Source organism: Chaetura pelagica, unplaced genomic scaffold (assembly GCF_000747805.2).
Source record: "Chaetura pelagica isolate M959 unplaced genomic scaffold, ChaPel_1.0 scaffold119, whole genome shotgun sequence".
Lineage (NCBI taxonomy): Eukaryota > Metazoa > Chordata > Aves > Apodiformes > Apodidae > Chaetura > Chaetura pelagica.
Genome location: NW_009954406.1, coordinates 211,328 through 228,958, shown reverse-complemented (window position 1 = coordinate 228,958; position 17,631 = coordinate 211,328). Strand labels below are relative to the sequence as shown.

Sequence of the window (17,631 nt, the reverse complement as noted above, 5' to 3'; positions counted from 1 at the left end):
ACAAGGGGTTGGTGCTTTACTCAAGTATGTTATTTTTTATAGCAATCACCACCCAGTATTTCGCTAGGTGTTTGCACCTCTCAAAAATATACAAGACACTAGCCAGTACTGTCAACCAAATTACTGAGCATGGTACTACCTTTTGTAGTGGGAAATATCTTATGGTTGACAGATTCAATATATGGATACAGTTGTGACCCAATAAGTGAAAAAACCCCAAAACTTTATTAGTTCAATGGAATTATATTCACAATTTCACTTCAGGATGCAGATTGAAATCCAGAAGGTTTTAAAAGTCCTTTTGCAAAGCAGGCTTATTGCAGATCAGCTGCTAAACAAAGACATTTTTGGTTCTCTATCCTTGGAAGTATAAATTCATTTCAACATTTCAGTGGGCAGAGTGAACCTGCATACTATGGGCAACTGTCTTTGAATTTTCTTTTCATCAAAGTCATTCTTAACCAGCATGGAATCAGTGCATCTGATATGGCAGACACAAGACTGATTCATTAGATTATTCAGTCTTAGAACTGAGAGTTTTAACACGTTCATTATTTACTTCCATGTCCCACTTCTAGCAACTTCTTTTCCTTTGAAATGATTGCTTGAAGGCTTTTCAAATATTGCTCTTAAGGCGTATGAGAAATTATTCCTATAGTGTAGCCCTATGAATAGAGTTCAGGCTTCATAGGATTCAGTACAATGCTAAGGGTTTGGTTTTTTTTTAAGCTATGTAAATAAAGGAGAAACACCACATAGCTATCACAAATAAGGCAGTATAACAGTAAGCATTACACTTCTGTCCTTTCATTCATGTTCCTATTAATCTTTTGCAAACTTTTTAAAGAACATTTATAGATCTATGCATCTACCATATAACCATGTCAATAAACACAGAGAATTGTACATGTCCCAACAGAGTCTAATATACTGGTGTTGCCTTTTATTCTTAAACTATAGAAACACTATAGAGTTATCATTTTACTTTTGCTATACAAAGAATTTAATATAGTTATTCATCACAGCTCTTGTAAATTCTACTTAATAACCTAGAAATATTAGTGAGAGATTTCGTAAGTTACAGACAAGCAATTAACTTTGAAAAGTTGTAAGATGCAAAGAAATAATGACAGTAGCAGAAGTTCAAATGGTGAGATGTGTATGACAGCAATTTAAGAGTTAGCTTTAATTTTTAGAGATATCTTTTCCACATTATTCCTTTGTACAGTGGTTCATATAAAGTGGCAGAGGAAATATTCGGAAAAATATCCATCCCCAAATTCTCAGAAGTAAAAACATTTGTCTGAAATGAAAAGTTAATCTGGCACCAAACTTGTTTATTACTTGGTTCACAGGTACTGTGCAACTTCAATTGCGTTTTTCAGACATCTGTCCTTCTAAATAAAGAAAATCAATGTATTTAATGGCTAGTACTCACCAGATGGATTACAGATGAAATGAGACAATTTTGCAGTAAAGCTTGTTGATTTTGCCTTTGCATTACAAAGCACATCACTTAAATTTTTCATAAGGCACACTAAAATGGAGCAAGCATGTGAATGACTGGGAAGAGGAAAAATGCAGTTGTAAATTTATGTTATAGGTTGGTTTATCTCAACACAGCTTATCTGCTTATCTGTTCCAAGTTTCTTTGCTTTATCATTCAAGATTGCTTTGTCTATTTTTGTTAGCTGATCATCTTGCAAGCAAATTGATATCATGAGACTACTTAAACTGTTCCTGAGAAATAATGAGAGCTCTTCATCATCTAAAGTATAAACAGAAGAACCTAAATCAAATGTCATCTCATCTCAGGATGCATCTCAAATAAAAACCTGTGATAGGAAACTGGTTCTGGAGATTTCCCTCATGTCAAAATGTTCATATCTTTTCCGTAGGTAATTGAGATTTACAAGACATCATTATCTGACTAGAGCAATGGGGAGTGATTCCAGTTCACAGTGGCCCCTGCTCTTACTCCCCAGCTCCCCCAGGATCCTTTCGCCCCCTGCTGTGTCCTCTTGGACCCTTCTCCTGGCTGACAGAAATGGTAACAACAGCAGCAGCCACAGGTGAGGTTTGCACGTGTCTGCCTCCCAGGCAGTCACAAATAGCTTTTACAGCAGCATATAATTTATTCTGTCAGCTATAAAACAAACATTCAAAAGAAGCCTGTGGTGTGTGGCTCTGATTTAGTCCTGATCACCAGGACACATACGAGAGACATTTGCATGTCTAAGGAAATAGCTGACAACCAGAATCTGAGACATGCACTCCAACGTATCTTCCATTCTAAAGAAATATGCCTTTATTCAGACATTAATGTAAGGTTTCAATACTAAAGCTCTACTGTCAGGATAAGGCCTTTTTTTACCCCTGGCATAAACACTTTTGCATTTCTAAAAGGAGACCTGGCAAAGCTGTAAAGTACTGCGTCTCTTTGCGGATGAATATTTTAACACTTTGGGCTAACATATTTTGAGTTTTCAGAAAAATAATCTAACTTTCCAAGTTTCCTGGATAAATTTACAACTGCAAATGGATTTTCTTTAGCAGGGTGACTATCTGACAAAATTAGAAGCTACACATCACCCACCAACCTGCCCATGGTTTTGCTCCTCCAGTCAGTGTAATAACATTTTTTCCTGAAAGAACAGCAAAAATCAGCTGAGAATAATCAAGTAGGAGACAGTTGAAAAGGACATATACATTATAAAAGAACACTGCACATTTTAAAACATGCAATTTCATAGGCAGAAAGGTGAAAAACACTTAAAAAAGACAACTGAAATAGAATGACATTCATATGACTCATCAGACAGGGTTCAATGGTGTCATGCTAGTATTTATTTCATGTGGTCTTTCTTAGCTTTTATTTCACTAAACTCATTTTAGAAAAATTAACAGTCTATTAAATGCCTATGGTCTCTATGCAATGAATACCATAATCACTTCATTAGGTACTATCTTCATTATCTGAAATGTTATATTATCACCTTTCCCTGACATTTTACATCTGACTGAAGAACAATACAAGGTCCTAAAAAACCTGAGTATTACCTGCAACAAACAACTTGTATGTTAACAGTTCTTTTCTCTCAACCCATTGCCTGTCATAGTAACTTAGAGAAACAAGATCAGAAATTCCCAGTGAAGCCTGTGAACAGCTATTTTGAAACTATATAGAAACATATTTGCTGCAATGTAGTAGTTTACACATGTAGTTTCAATTTTTTCAGGTTTTTTGCTTGTTTGTCTTTTCTCTGGTCTCCTCCTATAATTTCATGTCACATTTCCACTACACAAAGTAGTGGAATCTTGCAGATTCAATCCTCAGGGTATCTGTATCTTAACTCTGGGACTTAACTGGAGAAGTTCAGCACCAGGGACTTTGCACCTTGCTTAGTTCATCTTCTACTTAAATTTTGCCTAAATCCTTTCTACTTCTGCAAGGTTTGGTTTTTGGGACGAAATTAAAACAAGCATATTTGAATGAATTCATATAAAAGTTTAGCACTGTTTTCAGTGGATATATTATCCCCCTCCAGCACAAAAATGGCACTTTCACTCTGGTTACTTCTCCACCACTTTTAAGCCCAGAACCATTCATAGTTAAAATCTGCAACTCCCCATCTGGGCACTGTTTGATTGATTAAAGTACATTACTTACATTCAAGTGACAATGACATGAATACATTAAAAGGAGTGGGAAGGAAATGTTGCCCAGAAAATGCATGGCCATTGGAAAGCTCTGTATCTACCAATCTGCAGGCTGTTACAGCCTGACACTTGGTACCACTAGGCAAACTGTAAACGAAGCAATGAAGAATTAATAAAGGATTTTCAGACATAACATTTTTTAACAAAACACTTCCTTCATTCCCTTTAATTTCCCCTACCTCTTCGGCACAGATGGAGTCCAGGTGAGCTACACATACAACTAATTTATTCATTATACACCATAATCATTCTGCATCACAAGAGATACTTCTATACACAGATAAAATGAACCTTCTGTCTGAGTTTCAGAAATAGGTAACAGAGCTTCATTTCTACTGACAGGCCCCATACTTAACAAAAATATGTATATAAATTGTTTAAAAAAGTATAATTCAGTCATTATCTAACCTTGGTGCTAACATAAATGCTGTCTGAAACCATATGAAGACAACAGTGACTATCACAGAGTCTTTTGAAATGCTAGAAAAATTTCCTTTTCCAATTAAATCACAGATTCCATCTATATTACATATATGATGTAAACTATTTATCTGCCAACACATTTAGGTAAAATACCATAATAAAAGAGTTCTTGGATGCTGGGTGGTCCCTTGCATCATAAAAAAAAAAAAAAAAGAAAAAAAAAGAAGGCAGTTTCACTTTTCAGCAACAGAAAGAAACACTTCTTAACCTAATTAATCAGTCTACAGATTTAGTTTTTTATCTTACCAAATCAGTATGTTTCATTTTACAGCAACATTGCCAACAAGGTTAAACAGCAAAATTTAGCATTTTGTGTACTTTTGGTGCACTGAACTGAGTGGGATAAAACAAAGCTAAAGCAACAGTCCAGAAACACAGAAACATGGATCAGACACTTTGGAAAAAAAAAAAAAAAAAGTAAAAAAAGAGAATGTATTTACATGCCAGTTAATAATATAATAAACAAACAGGACTTTGAATGCCTTCCAAAAAACGTAGTATTACAAAAGTCAACACTTTTTTTTCCCCTGAAGAGTACTACTGAACTGTGAAACTACTAAAATGATGAAAAACTCAGAACGTTGCTAAATCCTAACTTCATTTTGTGTATCAAGCATCAAAAGCAAGAAAGAACTATTTTTAATTGGAATTTAGATTGTTTATGTGCACACTATGAAAACACATCTATATTCAAAATGGTGACAAGTCTTAATCTAGAGAAGCTCAAATGGGACTAAAATAATATTCTCAAACATATGGAAGATGACTTATAGAGCTATTTTTTCTTATGGAAAGCACTTTCAAGGCTTAATAGGATGATGTGGAAACTCAGTATAGCACTGGATATTTGAAGAAAGAATTTGAGCAAAGGATGCTTCACAATGTTTCTGGCTTAGGACCAAAGAGAGCCACATTGTGACAGCAGAAATCAGCAGGGACATGAAAGAGCACTTGGCAATGCAAGTGAGAAAGGAGTGCTGTAAGGGTACTTCCCCTGGGAGCCACACAGCTTTGGCATCTGGATACCACTTTAACCCCTGATGAGATTTAGAGCACACTACACTGTCTTCTCTCTCTGGAAGAACGTTATTAAAATATACATTTTCCCCTTTAAAAACTATATTATTGCAGAAGATATCAACTGTCTGACAAATAAATATCAAATATTTATTGCAAAAATGTACGATAGGAATAATTTAGCAGAAGGAACTCAGTTCAGTTCATTATCCTGCAAAATGAGAGCTAGAGGACCAAGAAATAAAGGTTATCTCATTGAAGTATGTCAGTATGTGTTATATGGGAGACAAAGAAGCCAAAGCCCCCAGCTGTTTCTGTCACTTCACTTGGCTTTGGGTAAAACTTCAGAAATAACCTAAAATCATGGAGAATACTTGGGTTGAGATGGGGAATATCTGAACCTCTGCCAAGGACAAGCTAAACAATGTGTAAACTATTAACAACATTTTCTAAAGACACAAGCTCAGTTTGACTTGGAAGGTAACCCTGTAAACAACTACCACAGGTAAGCGTGGAAAAAAAAAAAGTCTATTATTTGTTTCTCCTCTTCCCTTTCCACATCATCTCATTAAATTAAATATAAGCATGCCTGGGCATAATGCAGCAGTGACTGCATTTAGCCTTGAGGTAAGTAACAAAGTACTAGTATTAAGCATTAAATTCCAATTTTCTTAAAATAGCTTCCACTATACCTGAAAGGCATCCTGATGTTCATTCTTTCTGCGTATTTGCACAATGTCTCCCATGGACAGTGAATTTTAACAAACATGATATCACTGTTTGTAACAGCTGGCTGTAAAGAGCAGTAAAAAATAAAAACATATTAATGATTCAAACCTCTGTGGCATTCACCCTTCTAAAAGCATCCTTCAGGATCAAATTCTGGTTTTAGGCCAGAAGTGGCCATGCAAGACCGAAAACATTCTAAGTGCTCTGAGTTAGACAGAGGAAAGTTAGTAACTATTTTTTTTCTTCCAAACCCTGTAATATGACTAAACTAGCAACTGTCAAAAGGAACCTGTGGGATAGATCTTTGCTCATAAACACTGCAGAAATAGAGAAATGCTACATGCAATATTTTTTCACATGGAATAAATTAATGAACTTTAATTCCCCTGAAAACCACCTTAGATGAGCAGTTTGAAGACCCTTCTTTGTGTGGCCCATTTGAGAAGCCTAGTGCTCAGCTTCTGGAGAAGAGCTGAGAGAAAGCTCCAGGTCCCATTCTGCCAAGTGGTAACTCCAAGGAATGGTTAAGTCATTCTGCTATGAAGTTACAGATGTGATCTCTGTATTAATTGAACTTTTTATAAAATGACACGTTTTTCTTACTGATTTACTCACTGATTACTGATTTGTGCATAAAATAGAGGCTTCAGGATGGCAGGTTCCTATAATTATCTTTTCTTATGAACATTTCAGTTCCACACCCTTCTCCCAGATGTATTTGCCTGAGTTTTTATAAGTAAATATTGTGATACAGTTGAGCCTGATTAAAGACTCCCCAAACCTCAACTGGTTTGGTAAGTAAAGGTAAAAGAAAATTTAGTTAAAGGCTTAATAAAATTTAAGATGTTCACAATTCTACCTACCAATTCCATAAAGTCAGATCACAGCTGAAATAACACTACTCCCAGGATTTTCTTTCACTTACTAGGTGAGGATGAAAACATACAACCAGAAGACAATGAACAGATCTTAGAAAATTTTCTCTCAAGTGTCAAGACTTCGGATTTTACTCCAGCTGAGCTTATTCTGGTTTCAAGAAATACCCCAAAATCCAATTTATTGTTTTTTCTACTATGGTCCAAACAAAAACCTAAAACAAATTTATTTTTGAATGTTCAACATGCTCCATGGTCAGCTAGAACTTCCAAGGACTTCAAAACAGTTACAAGTTCTTTGCTTTAATACAGAGCACAGATGCTAATACTGCAGACTTCAAAAGTATAAATCAGGATGAAAGATACACAAAGTATAAGAGTTTACTTCAGGATAGACTAAATATATGCCAGTTTTAGAAGTAAATAATGAAACAGTAACATTTCTGGCTTTTTTTTTTGCCCCTCCTTTTTATATTAGTAGTGTCATTACTAACATCCCAATCACAACAGCAATAATTTAACATGATTGTGGAATGGTTCTAGGAGGAAAAAAAAAGACTTTTGCCTATCATTTCAGATAAGAAGACTGAAAATTCCTGAAAATCCACCACACTCCACTATCAAACAGCACAGAAGGAAAAAAAAAATTAAAAAATCACATTTCCCAATAATTTCTTTTTTAGCAATGCAAATTTTAATATTTATTTAGAAGATTGATTGTGAACACATAGAAATAAATATTAATTAATCGCTGTTGTACCAGCAACCGTACTAGGAGTCTTGAAGAGATATTAGCTTGGAATGTTGGGAAAACAAACTATAACAGATCAGAGTCAAGACACAAAATTACAAATATGCACCCAAAAGAAAAAAAACCCAAAACAAAAAAAGAAACCCCTTCTTATACTCTAAGACTCAAAGTTTTTAAAGGTTTCAGTATTTTAAAAAAGGGAGAAGGAATGTGTAAGTAAAACTTTGCATTTTATAAGAATTAAATTTTTAAATAACATTAGAATTACAGGCCTCTTTTTTATTTTTTATTTTTTTTTAATTGGATTACAGAAAATTCAGAAGCCTGTACAGTAGCACTTAAATTGTAAACTAGTCTGGCTCAAAGAACCCAATGCAGATTAAGCCATGGCAACTAGAGATGGATCAATTTGTTGTTGAAAATCTTTACCCCTTTAAAAACAGAGATACAGAGATATTCAGTCTCATGAATTCTATTGATGTTATATATTAAAGCAACAACATGAAGCTTCTTCTGAAGCTTCTTCTTTTGTAAGCATATGGAGATGCAAGGTTTCCCTCTATACTGCATTACATGTGCTCCAACCTAGAAGTTACTATAATGTGGGTGGTACATGCATGGGTATATATGCATAAACGCTATCAAACAACTGTAATTATTAATTATTAATAGCATTTTAAAATGCCTTATTGGAAAGGCTTGTAAGATTATCAGGAATCATTTATATATCTAATTAAGTATGACAGTACTATAAAGGTTTTCTTATACCACATGAGCTACAAGACTCACCTCTCGTTCTAACATCAACCCTTCTGCTCTCAAATTCTTCTCAAATGTGCTTCTTTTTTCTACCTGTGGACTTGATTTTTTGTAGACCAAGATGTAATCAATACGTTTTTTGCCATCTTTGAAGAAGAGCCCTGATGATGCCATGGGATCAGCCTGGAAAATATCAAATAAAAATACACTAAATGTTACAATCATAAAGATAAAAAGCCCCGTCAGCAATTCCATGTAACACAGCATTTGCTAAAGCATGGAAATGTCCAAAAGACTGAATAAGTCACAAGAACAAGCAGTTCATAGGCATCAGTTGGTCAGGATTTCAAATTCATTAAAACAAAGCAAAATAAAATAGCTCCACAAAGCCCATGTTCTAGCTATTTCTTTCACCTGCGGAAAAACATTAATATTCTTGCATGGTATATATAGATATAAACTTCTACTAATCCTTACTTTCAAGTAGGAATTGATAACATTTAAAGAAAAGTAAATTAAATCAATTTACCAGCTTTGTATCTGGGTAAATTTTATTTAAAACCCCTACAAAACAAACATACCTGTGTTTTCTCCAAAAGAGAAATAAATAAAAAAAAATTAAAAAGATGTTACACTGATTGGAATGGGTTTTCCTGGGTATTCCTGTTTAAGTGCTTCTTCATTGTCATGTTAGCAATGTTTAAATCTTGTCTAGTTCCTTCCCACCATGCTTGTAAACACCAGGAATTCTCTGACCTTGATATGCAAACCTCTGCTTTACATGCTGCTGCTGAAAGCTATTTTTGCATTCTGTGTTTTGCATGATTCAGAATAGTGACTGTATCAACTAGTGTCAAACTCTGGAGTTTGAAATCTGAAAAGGTAAACTGAGAAACTATCATCTTATTCTGGAGAATGAAGCACTCATTTGGACACAAACTGTTCAGAACAAGTATGATCATTTGAAGACTCGTTACACCCATATTATATAAGAGACCAGAAGTCTGGCCAATTTTTTGCTTTCCTTCAATCTCGGTTTTCTTTCTCAGATTAACAACTGTATGCAAATATGCCCTCAGCTTCATCTGCACTAAACAGAATTATAGGGGGGCAACATTCCATAAATAAGGAGCTTTGATGATAGCAGAAAAACATTTTCCAGATGTTCATTTCAGACCACTTTAGGTGAGTCCTGCCACAGGCTGAGATGTGCAATACTGAAGCCACTTACCACAACCAAGCAGTGAATCCAGCCTATAATCTATTGACTTCAGGTCTGATTCACTGCAATGCTACTTGCACTTTGCTAGCTTTACTTTATTGTAATTCTCAAGCAACACTGTTCAACTCTACTAGCAGGAATACCTCTGCCAGTAAAAGAATTTATCTGTTGCTCTAAGTGCTTCTTCAGTTGAGCTGAAGGAGCTCCATAATGCCTAAGCAGAACCAGGGAGCAGTTATTTCCGTTAAATGTATGAGTCAAGGTGTACTGATCACACCTAGCACAGAGAATCAATCTTTGAGTACAGTGGGCATTCAGACTAAAGCACATTTATTATTTATCTGCTGTTTCGGACCAATAGATCTCTGATTCATTCTTTCACCTTTTTCTCAACAGAGTGGAAGAGAAAAGAATCAGCAAAATACTTTGTGCAAAGCTCTTACTCTCCTGTACTCGCTCTGAGGTTTCTTGTTGCTCCTGGAAAACATGTATAAAAGGTTTGATGAATGCTTGTTTTTCTCTCTAACCCTCTTCATCCTCTCTAGCCTCTTACTTTTCCAGATTTTCTGAAACAGCACCTACAGGATTTGCTTTCCTACATCTACACACATACGAAAACTTCAAGTTTGATTTGATAAATTCCTTTTAGAGTATTGTTATATAGTTCAACATGCAACCTCAAGTTTTAAACTAACCACGTTCTTCCAAGGCTTTAAATACAAGAACTTTAAATCTTATCTATTTGTGTAGGCTAAAGCTGTGAAGTGCTTCCTCACTCAACAGTAAACTTGCAGAATTGTAATACACAGGTTTGCAACAGTTATTACCAGAGGCTTTGCCACTACAGATATGTTGCAGATCCTTGGTTTTATTTATTATTTATCATCATTTTTGGTTGATAACAAATTACATGACATACTGCTTCGGAGCCTGAAAATGTAAAACTCAACATTCTGACTTTATTATGAAACTCAGGTTTATAGTTTCCAGAAGACAAAACAAGGTGATCAATTCAACCTAGCAAAACAAGTTTTCATGCCAGGAGAAAAAGTGAAATAAAAGTATAATGCAATTATTTAGCAAAGTTATAAAATAAATACAGTTTACATTTCTAGTTAATATGATACAAGAAGCATTTCCTTGGATTTAGCCAACATGGAGGGCTTTTTCAAGAAAACATTTTTCAAATTCTAATTAATAAGCAATGCCCTCTTTCCCAAGTGGGAACAGCTGTTTTGCATGATCTTTCTCTCCCCAATTAATTAAAGTAGCACCATTCACAGAAGTTATAACTATTTCAACTCCACTGATTTCAGTCTACTGTTCTGCTTCACAGATTCAATTTTTGCCAATTTTGATTCCTTAATTCCAAAAACAGAGATTGATTTTAGGTCTATGTTGTTTTGGGTTACTTTTCTTTTGCAAAGATCCATCAACAGAATAATATAGGAAAGGAAACTTGAGGACATATTTGCATATGCAAAGTTAACCAAACTACCTTGGGCATCAGAGACAACACAGCCTGGTTGACAGGCCAGGCTGCTGCAATCACCCATCCTAATGTATTTTTGTATATACTGCGCTGTACAGAAACTACTTGTTTTCTGAACAACTGAAGGAAGACCTCCAGAAATACCTGAACTGCTTAATAAAACTGCAGTTTTACTTTTCAGGAGTAAACCAATGAACAAAGAATTACTAATTATTTTAGCTTCTTCACAGAGAACTTTTTTTTCCCATTTTCTTTCTATTCAGACTTAGAGGAAGCATGAAAAGTACATTTATATATAATGTGAAAAATACATTTTGCTTAGAAAAGGAGTAGGTTTAGATGATCTTATGCAAAATCTTGCAAGGAACTCTGTTCTATGTTACTATATAAGGAAGCAGCAATGGAAGATGTTTTTAGACAGGAGGAGGCTTCACATTTTTTCATACTTAACCACTTCTATTTGCTCTTGAAGTCTAACAGGGAGGCCATAATAAGAAGCACATTGACATGACCACTGAAATTTGTTCTTTATATGTTTATTTTTTAAAACTTCCATCTTTATGATAAAATTACTTACAGTTCCTGAAATATTTCCTGAGCTTTCTTTCTTTTATTATTATTATTAAACAAAACCTCATAGCAGATGAGAGCCATGTACTAGAAGCATAAACATGAAGTTAACTTTTGCTGCACTTTACAATGTCATTCTCTTCTGGGATAATGATTATATCTGTTATGATTCCTTTTAGGCTTTATTTTCTTTTATGTTGTTAGTGTGCATTTGTGGACTTCTTCTTATCTACCCAGATCCCTTTGCTGTTCTCCTTTCCAGTACACTGTTGTCAGCTGACAACATCTCGTCCTTATTTATACACCAAAACATTTTCATTGCCAAACCTTCTCTTTCAGCACACATGCCTGACTTCCACTGAACACAGGAGCAAGGATAAGAGTAAAATAATGTATGTGAAACTAGTGCTAAGTTGATAGGGTTAAAACATACAGCACAAATCTGAAACTCTGAAAGTTATGGACTTAAACAGGAAAAAATGAAACATGAAAAGACTTCCTGCAAATGAGTGAAAAATACAATATTAAGACTGAAGAACATTTTTATTCTGCAGATACTACATTTAATTTGGTCCATTTTTCAAAATGACCTACATTAAATTTTGTAAGTAAAATATTTTTTTCCAGGAGACAGAGGAATAAATATGTTCAGAATCTCAAAGAATCCAATAAAATACCCAAGAAGTGTTTTACAGTTTTTCACAGATTTATCCTTTAACAGTCATTGTAATAATCTACACTGAATGCACTGTTTTACTCAACTTACAATCCATTTTCAGCAGTACATCCAGCTGATTAGATACAATTCTCCATATGTTTTGGTCAATTGCTTATTTAAGGTATTACTTAAAATTCCTTAGAAGTTATGTAACATTCCTGGAGACTAAAGGAGAACTTGTTTCAGACTGGATCCCACACAAAGCTGGTCTGGACATGCAGTATTTTAGTGGATATCAGTGGATACCAGGAAAAGGCAGTAAACCAAGTTACTGTGTAAGCAGAATTTCTTTATAGTTCCTGAAGCCACAGTGATAATATGTGAACTTTGTTCTAAGAATCCTCTCTCTGCCTTGCCAGATAGCAAAATATGCTACCTAGATAAAAAAATCATCTGATAAAAATTTAATTGGATCAAAGGCAGTAACAGTAATGGAGTGAAACTGAAGCATAATCTCTCAAATATTTCTAAGTGTCTACTATATATGTGGTAGTATTTGGCAGAGAAAAGAATTCACTGCTACTGAATTTGCTGGTTATCTGGACAAATGTTGCCTGCCATTCAAATGATGAAGTCTGTTTATCCTGCTTTCCTTTCTTAGTATAACTAGAACATTTCAAATTTCAACTTCTCAGCTGGGCACCTTCTCATTTCCTACATTTCCCTTGCAATAGCAGACTGTACTCATTCCATACTTTGCTCAGCAGCCCTTGTTGGCATCATTCCTCTGCAGGAGATCCCTCAGCAGAATCACCTGCATGAAGTCATACTTTCTAGACGATCTCAAAAGCAGTTGGCAATGAGAGGATGGCAGAGATGGATAATGAAGACAGCTTTTTCATGGGTCTGAATGACTCACAGTTTTCCATTATGAAAGCTGTGGATTCTGAAATGATATCCACTCACACGAAAGAAGATTATGAGTTATAAATCATAATCAAGGAAATGAGAAAAGCAGGTGATTATCAAGATGAATGTAGGCATCCAGATGCTGTATCAAAATTCTCTGATGTTTCTAGACCTTTAAAACTGCAGCAGTACAGACCAGATTTATGGCAAGTAAAGCATCATGCAAGTGATGTGAAACACTAAATTCCTGAAAAAAGCTTGTTTCGGCTGCAATCATGTCAGCAAGACAGGTTGGTTATTGCTGAAGTATCCAAGCAGCTCATCACTGAGACAGACAAGAGTACCAAGCATTAATTGCAAATAACTTTTTAAACAATTTTCCCTCCTGAGTCTCTCCAGAGTAAAAGAACATTTCCAAAACAAGCTTGAATTAGAATCATCAAGAAGCAGAGAATAAGAATCAGCTTTTATCCCTGTGCGCTTTGCCAATGCAGTGTTTCTCATTGTCGTGCTCTGGTCAGACTGAGAAGCCTTTTTTTAATCATGATAGATCTGTTTATTTTCCAAATACATGAGAGCACTTACCATCTGTAAAGCTGCAGAGCTGTCTTCCGTGCTTGCAACAGTATCAAGAAGAACTAGAAGGCTCCTTTTGCTAGTTTTATATCAGTTTGGGAAAGAAGTTTCCCTTAAACATCTTCCACCAATTGCCGTGAAGACTTGTACGATAATTCAAAAGCAAAATAGTAACCTTCTTTTCTAACAAGACTAATCTAAATCCCCTCTGCCTTTTTCCCATGGAGGCAGGCAAACAGTACACAGGAGGAGAATCCTGCTTGGTTGCCTCATTTGCAAAACCAGTATAAAAGCAGAAGGAAGTTTCCAAAATAATTTCTGTAATAAAAAGAGTTGTCAAGGCTAAAAGCCAGATGTGGCTTCAGAAGACTGTTTTTAAACTTTGAAGCACTTTCTTCAGTAGAGCAGGACATAGGAAGATTGAGATATAAAAATAAAATGCATTTTTGTTTAAACTTAATATAAATACAAAGTTGCTCTTCAAATTTGGATAGAAAGTTACCTCACTGGCTGCCTATAGACTTTATATCATTTCAAATGCAGGGCTTGGAGAAAATACAGCTAGTGGTCATTTTATATTTTACATCAAAATATTAAAAATTCTTTTTCTTCAGCACAATTGAATGCCTGTTACTAGTTAGACATTATCTTTTACTACATTTTTTGGTAGCAGCCTTATCTGTTCTTAAATATATTTAGAACTTTATAAGGCAGCCTAAATTCTGAAGATTCTGCATAATTTTTTTTTCTTTTAGGCTGTATTTGACATAAAAGTCTCTGTCTACCTAATTAACAAAATCAAATAAGAACATCCATAATTATTTCTGCCTTAATTCAGATAGCCCTGCAGAAACAGCCAAAAATCTTTGATCACAGAAAGTTCTTATTACAATGGTTAAGATTAAAACATAAACCTTCTCTGTTAAGACCAAAGTTCCATTTTCAGGTCACAGCTTTCCAATCTGTACATATGATTACCTGTAAACCTATCCAAAAGTTAATAGATAACTATAATTATTAAGGTTTTCTTTTCTAAAAGCATCCCTTGAAATAAAAGCTCAACCCTCCAGAATCCTGGAATGACAGTTTGTGTGACTGAGAGAACAAGCCTTACAGCAGTTACACAACTCTTGTGAGGCATGTGATTTGAACTGAAAATTAGTCATAACTCTGTGGTATTGTAGTGGGTGAACTGCTGTGGAGATGGTTTTCCCATTGCTTTAGTTGAGGTTCCTGAAAAATAATTCTGCACTCTCCTATACATTAAGTGAATTTTACCTTTCATTCAATATGCCTAACTATCATTTGGATTTTGCTTAGGAGAATCCTGCACTTTAGATCACTCTCAACCACTACATTTTCTAAATAAATAATTAAATGTTGTTCTTCTAAACTCTCTAATGTCTAATCTAAACTAATGTCTTGAGGCCTCCCAGCTGACATGAATACTAGGAATCCTACATCCTAAACTCTGAGCAATATAAATTTTTTGAAAGAAGGCAACTGCCTCTTAGATGAGTTGATACAAATCGTTAGAATCCTTGACTCTATATAATTTTGGTCCCTTTTGATGCAGTGAATCCCATTCACTGATTCTGTAGGTCAAACTACAGTATGAGAGCCACCTAAATTTCTTACCATGAGATGCTTACTTATTTTAGCTGCAATATATCTAACTCCTTACAAACTATATTTTAAAAATATTTAAGCACATTTTGACAATTGATAAAATTCAATCAAGTTTTGTGTCCATTACCTTTAAAGATGATTTAGTCCGAGACTCTGTTTTCTGTCTTGCAAGCTTGTTTTGAATAAGCAATGACTGATCTGTACGAGTATCATAACGTCCATGTTCTGAATCATCTGTGTATGTGTCTTTGTCCTTTCCTACCTCTGAAAGAAAAAAACAGAATAAAACAGTGGGCTTATTTTAGGTTATAGTTGAGAGAAATTAACAGCAGTGTTACAGCCACAGATGAGTATTACTTTAAAGTATCAATTTTTCAACAATTTATATTCTATCCTTTCCTGGAAAAGATTTTTTTACTTGAAATGTTATCCTGTTTGTCTTAAACTAGAAGTGACTTCTATTTTTAGTAGAAACTTTTTGCTATTAAGATTAAAATCAAAAAACCCCACATTATTCACAGTGGTTTAAAAACACCCCATAAGTGAAATAACTCAAATATTCAAATGCTTTTGACTCACAATTGTCAAGACTTAAAATGTGTTATCAAATGGGCAGATGCATCCTGGAGACCAGAGTAACATCTCAAGTTTTAAATTTAAATATGCAATCAAAATGCCTGACTCCCCTTCACACACCACTAGAAACAGTATTTGAAAAATTGCCTATTGAGGTATTTCAGTGATCACTTCAGAACACATTTTAAGATGTACACCTAACAGTGGTAGAAGAGATCTGACACCATGAAGAAAGTATTTTCCTTTTTCAATGGATTTAATTGCTCAACAAAAGTTTTTATAAAGCTTAGTCAAGGTGACTGAAGACTTCCCTGAAAGCTTACTGAGATCAGCTCTCACAGATTAAATTTCCTCATGCATTATCACTGTAGGAAAGTTAGAAGGACTGAAGTCTTTGAGTCTCTCTACATCCTCTACCAGCAGGAAGCCTTTTTTCCAGACATTAATTTTTTTCTGCCCACTCTCCATCAAAAAATAATGACATTACTTCACATATATACCCAGCAGGAGGAACATTAAGGGTAATGCCTGTACAATGTTGGTCCATGTAACTATTCATGAATGCTGGAAAATGGTGAGTCTTGAAAAAAATATATTTTAAAGATTAAAAAAAAAATGGAATAATTATTCCCCCACAATTATATCTTGGAGAAATTGGAAACAGAAACATATTCTTTTACCCACAAATCCTGAGCCAAGTTCTCATCTCAACTTTCATATCAACATGGGAAAAGTCAGGAAAACTGGGGAACAGCATTTAGCCCAGTAATTCTAAACCCGAAATAGAAGCTAAGAAACAAGTCATGGTTGCTGTGGGAACCTCAATTTTGAATTCCCTGAATTTTATATTCATAAAAGCTCATCTGCCACAACAAAAGTATTTTTCATTATGTTCCTCAGTTAAATACTCTACAGTAAGTAGTACATCAAAAAAACCCCAAAACAAACCAAAAAGGACAAAAAACCTCATCACAATTATCTCACATGGCATAGAAATCTCTGAGATGGAATATTAAACTGGAACATTTACCAAGAGCTGGTCTTTCTGCAATTTAGCTGCTTACATAATGATTACACAAAATGAGCACTTGGTAATCTCTGACACCAATATTAACCTCAGTAAAAAAGTGAAGGGATTTCTTAATGTGTGAAACAGCCCAGAGATTATTGTTTTTTATTTATTTTAAGCAATGTTTTAGCCTAATACAGGTAACTCTGTGTAATGCCGTGAACGTAGCAATAGACTGTGAAGAGGGTTTCAAGCAGCAGGTATAACAGGTTGGAAAAATGATAGATAAGTAACTTTGTAGATTTGACTCACACCCAGATGTCATAAGCTTTTTATATAATGTTTGTCTATAATGGAACACTGTTTTCTACCATCCTTTCCTCCAATGCCTCTATTATTTCTGTTTGCATTTTAACTGTCATTTTGGATTGCCACAAGCCAAACCAAGATAGCATCCCTGAAAGTTGTGGCTGTAGTTGTTTTGCTCAGGGATGTTTGCAATGTAACATACCCCTAAAGTAATGATATGGTCTAACAGTGTTTCTATTTGACTTGCATTACAAGTATCCATCTTTAAATTCAAACAAAGAGCCTTTATTTGGCTGCAGCTCCACAAAAAATCATGAGAAAAGCTTGGCTGCCCCAAGCTCTTTCCC

The 17,631-nt window shown here is 34.8% G+C and overlaps 1 protein-coding gene across 1 annotated transcript in view; it reads right to left on the bottom strand.

Annotated features, from left to right (window-relative positions):
* ANO3 (anoctamin 3) overlaps positions 1-17,631 on the bottom strand; it is a 71,476-nt gene that overhangs the window by 44,610 nt on the left and 9,235 nt on the right. The window contains exons 3-6 of the mRNA XM_010004239.1: positions 15,518-15,654; positions 8,365-8,517; positions 5,913-6,013; positions 2,601-2,645 (exon numbers count right to left, since the gene is read on the bottom strand). Coding sequence (XP_010002541.1) covers positions 2,601-2,645; positions 5,913-6,013; positions 8,365-8,517; positions 15,518-15,654 — 436 coding nt within the window. The remainder of the gene's footprint in view (positions 1-2,600; positions 2,646-5,912; positions 6,014-8,364; positions 8,518-15,517; positions 15,655-17,631) is intronic.